At 39.4% G+C, this 11,274-nt stretch overlaps 1 protein-coding gene across 1 annotated transcript in view; it reads left to right on the top strand.

Moving 5' to 3' along the window:
• LOC139424364 (4-hydroxy-2-oxoglutarate aldolase 1) overlaps window positions 1-10,839 on the top strand; it is a 17,060-nt gene extending 6,221 nt beyond the window's left edge. Inside the window, exons 4-7 of the mRNA XM_071176109.1 lie at window positions 3,613-3,747; window positions 4,397-4,493; window positions 9,453-9,586; window positions 9,971-10,839. Of these exons, the coding sequence (XP_071032210.1) occupies window positions 3,613-3,747; window positions 4,397-4,493; window positions 9,453-9,586; window positions 9,971-10,141 (537 nt within the window). The 3' untranslated portion in view covers window positions 10,142-10,839. The remainder of the gene's footprint in view (window positions 1-3,612; window positions 3,748-4,396; window positions 4,494-9,452; window positions 9,587-9,970) is intronic.
• The last annotated feature ends 435 nt before the right edge of the window (window positions 10,840-11,274 follow it).

The following is an 11,274-nucleotide window of genomic DNA, read 5'->3' as shown; positions in this document are numbered from 1 at the left end:
CTCAGTTGTGCACCGGGGCCTCCCACTCCTCTTTCTGTTCTGGTTAGAGTCAGTTTGCGCTGTTCTGTGAAGGGAGTTGTACACAACGTTGTACGTTGTATCAGTTTCTTGGGAATTTATCACATGGAAGGGGCTTCATTTCTCAGAACAAGATTAGACTGACGAGTTTCAGAAGAAAGTTTTTTGTTTCTAGCCATTTTGAGCCTGTAATCAAACCCACAAATGCTGATGCTCCAGATACTCAAATAGTCTAATGAAGGCCATTTTTATTGCTTCTGTAATCAGGACAACAGTTTTCAGCTGTGCTAACATAATTGAAAAAGGGTTTTCTAATGATCAATTAGCCTTTTAAAATGATAACTTGGATTAGCTAGCACAACATGCCATTGGAACACAGGAGTGATGGTTGCTGATAATGGGCCTCTGTACGCCTATGTAGATATTCCATAAAACATCGGCCATTTCCAGCTACAATAGTCATTTACAACGTTAACAATGTCTACACTGTATTTCTGATCAATTTGATGTTATTTTAATGGACAAAAAAATGTGCTTTTCTTTCAAAAACAAGGACATTTATAAGTGACCCCAAACTTTTGAACGGTAGTGTATACCATATGTCTTAATATTGTAATGAAACAGCAGAGAGCAGGTCTCGAACCCTCGACCTTCTAGCCCGAGGTCCGGCGCGCTATCGACTGTGCCGCAAAAGCATGCTCCAGTGGCAGAGTCGATATCCGCGCTTATAAACCCAGGGTCATTACAAAATATACCATATGTCTTAATATATACCACATGTCTTAATATATACCACATGTCTTAATATATACCACATGTCTTAATATATACCACATGTCTTAATATATACCACATGTCTTAATATATACCACATGTCTTAATATATACCACATGTCTTAATATATACCACATGTCTTAATATATACCACGTCTTAATATATACCACATGTTTTAATATATACCACATGTCTTAATATATACCACATACCTTAATATATAATATATACCATATGTCTTAATATATACCATATGTCTTAATATATACCACATGTCTTAATATATAATATATACCACATGTCTTAATATATACCAGATGTCTTAATATATAATATATACCACATGTCTTAATATATACCACATGTCTTAATATATAATATATACCATATGTCTTAATATATACCATATGTCTTAATATATACCACATGTCTTAATATATACCACATGTCTTAATATATACCACATGTCTTAATATATACCACATACCTTAATATATAATATATACCATATGTCTTAATATATACCATATGTCTTAATATATACCACATGTCTTAATATATACCACATGTCTTAATATATACCACATGTCTTAATATATACCACATGTCTTAATATATACCACATGTCTTAATATATACCACATACCTTAATATATAATATATACCATATGTCTTAATATATACCATATGTCTTAATATATACCACATGTCTTAATATATACCACATGTCTTAATATATACCACATGTCTTAATATATACCATATGTCTTAATATATACCATATGTCTTAATATATTATATATACCATATGTCTTAATTTATACCATATGTCTTAATATATAATATATAGCACATGTCTTAATATATAATATATACCATATGTCTTAATATATAATATATACCACATGTCTTAATATATACCATATGTCTTAATATATACCACATACCTTAATATATAATATATACCATATGTCTTAATATATACCATATGTCTTAATATATACCACATACCTTAATATATAATATATACCATATGTCTTAATATATAATATATACCATATGTCTTAATATATACCTTATGTCTTAATATATACCATATGTCTTAATATATACCACATATCTTAATATATAATATATACCATATGTCTTAATATATACCACATGTCTTAATATATAATATATACCATATGTCTTAATATATAATATATACCATATGTCTTAATATGTAATATATACCATATGTCTTAGTATATAATATATACCATATGTCTTAATATATAATATATACCATATGTCTTCATTTATACCATATGTCTTAATATATAATATATACCATATGTCTTAATATATAATATATACCACATGTCTTAATATATAATATATACCACATGTCTTAATATATAATATATACCACATGTCTTAATATATACCACATGTCTTAATATATACCACATGTCTTAATATATACCACATGTCTTAATATATACCATATGCTAATTCGTTTGAGGCTATGATTACGCTCCCGCATGCGGGGTGGGTAGTATCAAGAAGTTAATATATAATACATACCTTATGTCTTAATATATACCATATGTCTTAAAACCTCTAGTGACTCCCCATCCCTCATGCGGGAGCGTAATCATCGACTGACACTAATTAGCATAACGCAACGGACATAAATATTCCTAGAAAATATTGCTATTCATGAAAATCACAAGTGAAATATATTGAGACACAGCTTAGCCTTTTGTTAATCACCCTGTCATCTCAGATTTTCAAAATATGCTTTACAGCCAAAGCTAGACAAGCATTTGTGTAAGTTTATCGATAGCCTAGCATAGCATTTTGTCCAGCTAGCAGCAGGTGACTTGGTCACGGAAATCAGAAAAGCAATCAAATTAAATCGTTTACCTTTGATGAGCTTCGGATGTTTTCACTCACGAGACTCCCAGTTAGATAGCCAATTCCAAAAATATTATTTTTGTAGGCGAAATAGCTCCGTTTGTTCTTCACATTTGGCTGAGAAATCGCCCGGAAATTGCAGTCACGAAAACGGCGAAAAATATTCCAAATTAGCTCCAAAATATCGACAGAAACATGGCAAACGTTGTTTATAATCAATCCTCAAGGTGTTTTTCAAATATCTATTCGATAATATATCTACCGGGACAATTCGTTTTTCAGTAGGACCGATTGGAATAATGGCTACCTCTGTATTTTACGCGAGAATCACTCTGGGAGCCATCAGGTGACCAGTTGCGCAATATAGTCGCTTACAGGTATTCTTCAACATAAATGCGTAAAACTACGTCACAATGCTGTAGACACCTTGGGGAATACGGAGAATCTGGTCGATGGTACATTCACAGCTCAATAGGGACTCATTGGAACACAGCGCTTTCAAAACATGAGGCACTTCCGGATTGGATTTTTCTCAGGCTTTCGCCTGCAATATCAGTTCTGATATACTCACAGACAATATTTTAACAGTTCTGGAAACTTTAGAGTGTTTTCTATCCTAAGTAGTCAATTATATGCATATTCTAGCATCTTGTCCTGACAAAATATCCTGTTTACTACGGGAATGTTATTTTTCCAAAAATGAAAATACTGTCCCCTAGTCACAAAAGGTTCATATATTCCACATGTCTTTAATATATACCACATGTCATAATATATATGTCATAGTGTTCTGTTCTGAACCCATGCAGTCTGTACCATAGAAATAGAATTCAATAGATACATAATTATTCTGATTCTATGGCCTGGGCCGGGGGGTTGTGTTTGGACCCGGTGTTGTCTCTGTCTCCCCCTGCAGGTGGCAGACAGTAGTCCAGTACCAGTAGTTCTGTACAGTGTCCCGGCTAACACAGGTCTTGACCTCCCTGTTGATGCTGTGGTGAGACTGGCCCAACACCCTAACATACTGGGACTCAAGGACAGCGGAGGAGACGTGAGTCCTCACACACACACACACACACACACACACACACAATGTATTTATTTATTTGATTGATTGATGGATCAGTTACCGACCGTGCTGACTTGTTGCAAGTGATTTGACTGACTGATGGTTGCTAAAAACGTTTTCAGATTTCCCCTGTGGGTTTTCCCACTGTGTGTGTGTATCGTTCTCTGTTTTTTCTATCCTTTGAACATCGCAGCATTTCAGGTTTATTTGGAAACGGTGGTTCATGTCTTGACTGACAAGAGAATAAAACAAAAACAGAGAGGGATGAATATTGCATAGAAAACTCCCTTCATCTCCTCTTTTGAAGTATCTCTTCTCACCTGTCAAAACTCTCGTTCCTCGTTCCATTCTCTCTCTCTCTCTCTCTCTCTCTCTCTCTCTCTCTCTCTGTTTATTTTTCAGTAGTTAGTTAGTGATGACAGTTGTTTGGTACTACTGGCCTACTGCTCCTCCTGACAACAGTCCTCATCCTGACAGCAGGGAGGAGTGATGGGGAGAACATGCTGTCGGCATCCCAAAAGCCACCCTATTCCCTATATAGTGCACTACAGTTGACCAGGGCCTATAGGGACGCACCCCACTGTGTTTCTCTCCTTTTACATCCCTGGGTTTTTCTCCTGTCGTTCCTCAGATCACCAGGATCGCTCTGATTGTTCATAAAACGAAGCCGCAGGATTTTCAGGTTCTGGCGGGTTCCGCCGGGTTCCTTATGGCGGCGTATTCCGTGGGTAAGAACTTAGAACCTGGCACACAGACCCTATAGCTTAGAATCTAGAACCTACGACATAGAATGTAGAATTTAAGAACCACAAACGTAGAACCTAGAACTTGGAACTGACATTGACCATCTCAATTCCCTCTCTGGTAATCACTTAGCGTTACATCACAGGGTGTAGGGTACAAAAATCCCTTCTCTCCTACGCTAGCTAGAACCAACCCACTTTGTACTGCAGACAGGTATGACTATATGAAAACCTTAGGGGATAGAGATAATAGAGTATGAACCTCCGACTAATGAGTCGTTCTCTTTGTCAGATTATACTGTCTCTGCATTATACAGTATCTGTCCTACAGAGCTCTCTCTCTCTCTCTCTCTCTCTGTCTCTCTCTCTGTCTCTCTCTCTCTCTGTCTCTCTCTCTCTCTCTCGCTCTCTCTCTCTGTCTCTGTCTCTCTCTGTCTCTGTCTGTCTCTGTCTCTCTCTGTCTCTGTCTCTCTCTCTCTCTCTGTCTCTTTCTGTCTCTCTCTGTCTCTCTCTGTCTCTCTCTGTCTCTTTATCTCTCTCTCTGTCTCTCTCTAGCTCTCTCTCTGTCTCTCTCTAGCTCTCTCTGTCTCTCTCTGTCTCTTTCTAGCTCTCTCTGTCTCTCTCTAGCTCTCTCTCTCTCTCTCTCTCTGTCTCTCTCTCTCTCTCTCTCTCTCTCTCTCTCTGTCTCTCTCTATCTCTCTCTCTCTGTCTCTCTCTAGCTCTCTTTGTCTCTCTCTAGCTCTCTCTCTCTCTGTCTCTCTCTGTCTCTCTCTGTCTCTCTTTGTCTCTCTCTGTCTCTCTCTGTCTCTGTCTCTCTCTGTCTCTCTCTTTGTCTCTCTCTGTATCTCTGTCTCTCTCTCTGTCTCTCTATGTGTCTCTCTCTGTGTCAGTAATATAGATTATTTTATTTAACTAGGTAGGTCAGTTAAGAACAAATTCTTATTTACAATGACCTACCAAAAGGCCTCCTGTGGGCACAGGGATTTAAATGTTTTAAAATAAATTAAATAAAAATATAGGACAAAACACATCCCGACAAGAGAAACAACACAACACTACATAAAGAGAGACCTAAGACAACACTACGTAAAGAGAGACAACACAACACTACATAAAGACAGACCTAAGACAACACTACGTAAAGAGAGACAACACAACACTACATAAAGACAGACCTAAGGCAGCAACACATGACAACACAGCATGATACCAATACAACATGGCAGCAGCACAAAACAATGTACAAACATTGGTCACAGTCAACAGCACAAAGGGCAAGAAGGTAGAGACACAAAGCAGCCGCAACTGTCACTAAGAGTGTCCATGATTGAGTCTTTGAATGAAGAGATTGAGATAAAACTGTCCAGTTTCAGTGTTTGTTGCAGCTCGTTCCAGTCGCTAGCTGCAGCGAACTGAAAAGAGGAGCGACGCAGGGATGTGTGTGCTTTGGGGACCTTTAACAGAATGTGACTGGCTGAACGTGTGTTTTATGTGGAGGATAAGGGCTGAAGTAGATATCTCAGATAGGGGGGAGTGACGCCTAAGAGGGTTTTATAAATATGCATCAACCAGTGGGTCTTGCGACGTGTATACAGAGATGACCAGTTTACAGAGGAGTATAGAGTACAGTGATGTGTCCTATAAGGAGCAGTAATATAGTACAGAATGTAGTGATGTGTCCTATAAGGAGCAGTAATATAGTACAGAGTGTAGTGATGTGTCCTATAAGGAGCAGTAATATAGTACAGAGTGTAGTGATGTGTCCTATAAGGAGCAGTAATATAGTGTAGTGATGTGTCCTATAAGGAGCAGTAACATAGTGCAGTGATGTGTCCTATAAGGAGCAGTAATATAGTACAGTGATGTGTCCTATAAGGAGCAGTAATATAGTGCAGTGATGTGTCCTATAAGGAGCAGTAATATAGTGTAGTGATGTGTCCTATAAGGAGCAGTAATATAGTACAGAGTGTAGTGATGCGTCCTATAAGGATCAGTAATATAGTGTAGTGATGTGTCCTATAAGGAGCAGTAATATAGTACAGAGTGTAGTGATGTGTCCTATAAGGAGCAGTAATATAGTACAGAGTGTAGTGATGTGTCCTATAAGGAGCAGTAATATCGTACAGAGTGTAGTGATGTGTCCTATAAGGAGCAGTAATATAGTACAGAGTGTAGTGATGTGTCCTATAAGGAGCAGTAATATAGTACAGTGATGTGTCCTATAAGGAGCAGTAATATAGTTCAGTGATGTGTCCTATAAGGAGCAGTAATATAGTACAGTGATGTGTCCTATAAGGAGCAGTAATATAGTACAGAGTGTAGTGATGTGTCCTATAAGGAGCAGTAATATAGTACAGAGTGTAGTGATGTGTCCTATAAGGAGCAGAAATATAGTACAGAGTAGTGATGTGTCCTATAAGGAGCAGAAATATAGTACAGAGTAGTGATGTGTCCTATAAGGAGCAGTTATATAGTGCAGTGATGTGTCCCATAAGGAGCAGTAATATAGTACAGTGATGTGTCCTATAAGGAGCAGTAATATACTGCAGTGATGTGTCCTATAAGGAGCAGTAATATAGTTCAGTGATGTGTCCTATAAGGAGCAGTAATATAGTACAGAGTGTAGTGACGTGTCCTATAAGGAGCAGTAATATAGTACAGAGTGTAGTGATGTGTCCTATAAGGAGCAGTAATATATTGTAGTGATGTGTCCTATAAGGAGCAGTAACATAGTGCAGTGATGTGTCCTATAAGGAGCAGTAATATAGTACAGTGACGTGTCCTATAAGGAGCAGTAATATAGTACAGAGTGTAGTGATGTGTCCTATAAGGAGCAGTAATATAGTGCAGTGATGTGTCCTATAAGGAGCAGTAATATAGTGTAGTGATGTGTCCTATAAGGAGCAGTAATATAGTGTAGTGATGTGTCCTATAATGAGCAGTAATATAGTATAGAGTACAGTGATGTGTCCTATAAGGAGCAGTAATATAGTACATAGTGTAGTGACGTGTCCTATAAGGAGCAGTAATATAGTACAGTGTGTAGTGATGTGTCCTATAAGGAGCAGTAAAATAGTGTAGTGATGTGTCCTATAAGGAGCAGTAATATAGTACAGTGTGTAGTGATGTGTCCTATAAGGAGCAGTAATATAGTACATAGTGTAGTGATGTGTCCTATAAGGAGCAGTAATATAGTACAGTGTGTAGTGACGTGTCCTATAAGGAGCAGTAATATAGTACAGTGTGTAGTGATGTGTCCTATAAGGAGCAGTAATATAGTGTAGTGATGTGTCCTATAAGGAGCAGTAATATAGTACAGTGTGTAGTGATGTGTCCTATAAGGAGCAGTAATATAGTACAGTGTGTAGTGATGTGTCCTATAAGGAGCAGTAATATAGTACAGTGTGTAGTGATGTGTCCTATAAGGAGCAGTAATATAGTACATAGTGTAGTGATGTGTCCTATAAGGAGCAGTAATATAGTACATAGTGTAGTGATGTGTCCTATAAGGAGCAGTAATATAGTGTAGTGATGTGTCCTATAAGGAGCAGTAAATAGTGTAGTGATGTGTCCTATAAGGAGCAGTAATATAGTACAGTGTGTAGTGATGTGTCCTATAAGGAGCAGTAATATAGTGTAGTGATGTGTCCTATAAGGAGCAGTAATATAGTACAGAGTGTAGTGATGTGTCCTATAAGGAGCAGTAATATAGTACAGTGTGTAGTGATGTGTCCTATAAGGAGCAGTAATATAGTGCAGTGATGTGTCCTATAAGGAGCAGTAATATAGTACAGTGATGTGATGTGTCCTATAAGGAGCAGTAATATAGTACAGTGTGCAGTGATGTGTCCTATAAGGAGCAGTAATATAGTGTAGTGATGTGTCCTATAAGGAGCAGTAATATAGTGCAGTGATGTGTCCTATAAGGAGCAGTAATATAGTGCAGTGATGTGTCCTATAAGGAGCAGTAATATAGTGTAGTGATGTGTCCTATAAGGAGCAGTAATATAGTACAGAGTGTAGTGATGTGTCCTATAAGGAGCAGTAATATAGTACAGAGTGTAGTGATGTGTCCTATAAGGAGCAGTAATATAGTACAGTGTGTAGTGATGTGTCCTATAAGGAGCAGTAATATAGTACAGTGTGTAGTGATGTGTCCTATAAGGAGCAGTAATATAGTACATAGTGTAGTGATGTGTCCTATAAGGAGCAGTAATATAGTACAGTGTGCAGTGATGTGTCCTATAAGGAGCAGTAATATAGTGTAGTGATGTGTCCTATAAGGAGCAGTAATATAGTACAGTGTGTAGTGATGTGTCCTATAAGGAGCAGTAATATAGATGATCTGCAGAGAGGAGGAGCTCAACTACAGGATGACTAACAGCATGTGACTGGGATCTGGTGGGTGTGTCTGTACCGTGTGTCTGTACTGTATGTCTGTACTGTGTAGGTGTGTCTGTACCGTGTGTCTGTACTTTGTGGGTGTGTCTGTATTGTGTGTCTGTACTGTATGTCTGTACTGTGTGGGTGTGTCTGTACTGCGTGTGTGTACAGTACGTATTGTGCATGCGTGTATGTGTTATCTGGTGTGTGTGTGTGTGTGTGTGTCTGCGTTGTTGAGATCCAGAGCTCCTTCATCTCCCTCAGGATGCTGAAGGAAGGGGTGTGTCATATGGCTGTCAATCAAAATGCATATTTGAGGAAACTATAACGGATGTCAGTCACACACACACACACACACACACACACACACCGCAAGGGTCCAGGGCCCAACTGCCAATCATTACAGTTAGATATGCTTCCATAACCTGTCAATCAAATTGTAGGAATATGAAGGAGCAGGTCACATGTGAGTGTTAAAGCTGTGTTTCAGATCAATAATACTGACAAGTAGTCCCTTTAAAAGGACCCAGATAATACTGTGTGTGTGTGTGTGTGTTGCAGGTTGTGTGGGCGGTGTGTGTGCGCTTGCCAACGTGCTGGGGCGTGAGGTGTGTGAGCTGGAGCAGCTGTGTGTGTCGGGACGGTGGGAAGAAGCCAGTGCTCTGCAGCAGCGCCTCATAGAGCCCAACACTGCTGTAAGTCAAGCTGCATAAACCCTATGTAACCCTACATAAGAGTTGACATAGAGCCCAACACTGCTTTAAGTCAAGCTACATAAACCCTATGTAACCCTACATAAGAGTTGACATAGAGCCCAACACTGCTGTAAGTCAAGCTACATAAACCCCATGTAACCCTACATAAGAGTTGACATAGAGCCCAACACTGCTGTAAGTCAAGCTACATAAACCCTATGTAACCCTACATAAGAGTTGACATAGAGCCCAACACTGCTGTAAGTCAAGCTACATAAACCCTATGTAACCCTACATAAGAGTTGACATAGAGTCCAGCACACCTTTGAGTGAACCTACATAGCCCTAAATAACCCCCCCATCCACTCCACTCTTTGATGCTAGGTGACCAGGAAGTTTGGCGTTCCCGCTCTCAAGCAGGCGATGGAGTGGTTTGGTTACCACGGTGGCACCTGTCGCTCTCCTCTTCAACCGCTCTCAGAGGCCGAATCACAGCAGCTTAGACTGGACTTCTCCACCAACGGCTGGCTCGAAGGGGACAGGGGGCGGGACTGAGTAGAAGACAGGGGACTGGGCCTGCTCCAGGTTGAAGTTGGCATCATAGAATAGAATGCGTAGAACATTATGGCATCATTGACTTGAATGTGGATTTCCTTTCTACTCATTCTAAATATATGGTTGTCTCTAACCACAGATCTAGGATCAGGTGACTCTACAGCCAGTCCTAACCTTAATCATTAGGGAGTTGAGAAAAGATGTGACCCTGTATCAGTTGTTAGGGGCAACATCAACCTACTGTGACTGTTTCATACATGCATAGCTTCCTTCCTTTCCTGGCCTTAAATCTAAGAGAACTTGATAGTTGGAAGCAATAACCAATCCAGTCCTTTCACCTATCAGTGGTCTTGCTGCCTTGCTATATATGAGGCCGTTGTGAGGGTGTTGTGTGTTAGAGACGTCAACACTGTAGGACTACCCCAAGGCCTCCCACCTGTAATGGCCATAGGGGTTTTGAATGTGTCCCACATCACACCCTATTCACTACATAGTGCACTGCGGTTGACCAGAGCCCTATGGGTCCTGGTTAAATAGTAGTGCACTGTATAGGGGAATGGGTTGCCATTTTGGGACGCACCCTTTGACATGAATTAAATACAGCAGGAAATAAAAAGACATGTAAGGAATCAGTTTGTTTATATTCCCGAAGGATGTTTTTCAAATAAAGAGAAAGACCACCTACCCAGCAACCGTCACTTACCGTTGTCCTGCTATTTCTGTTGAAACAAGATGAGCTCGTTCCATTCTATAGCTAACCTAGATCTATAGGTAACATTCCACAGAGCCAGGTGTAATGCCACTGTCCTGCACTAACCTAGATCTATAGGTAACATTCCACAGAGCCAGGTGTAATGCCACTGTCCTGTACTAACCTAGATCTATAGGTAACATTCCACAGAGCCAGGTGTAATGCCACTGTCCTGCACTAACCTAGATCTATAGGTAACATTCCACAGAGCCAGGTGTAATGCCACTGTCCTGTACTAACCTAGATCTATTGGGAACATTCCACAGAGCCAGGTGTAATGCCACTGTCCTGTACTAACCTATATCTATTGGTAACATTCCACAGAGCCAGGTGTAATGCCACTATCCTGCACTAACCTAGATCTATTGGGAACATTTTTCAG

This window comes from Oncorhynchus clarkii, chromosome 13 (genome assembly GCF_045791955.1).
Source record: "Oncorhynchus clarkii lewisi isolate Uvic-CL-2024 chromosome 13, UVic_Ocla_1.0, whole genome shotgun sequence".
NCBI lineage: Eukaryota > Metazoa > Chordata > Actinopteri > Salmoniformes > Salmonidae > Oncorhynchus > Oncorhynchus clarkii.
The sequence above is the reverse complement of the archived record's forward strand: the minus strand, read 5'-3'. Positions and strand labels throughout refer to the sequence as shown.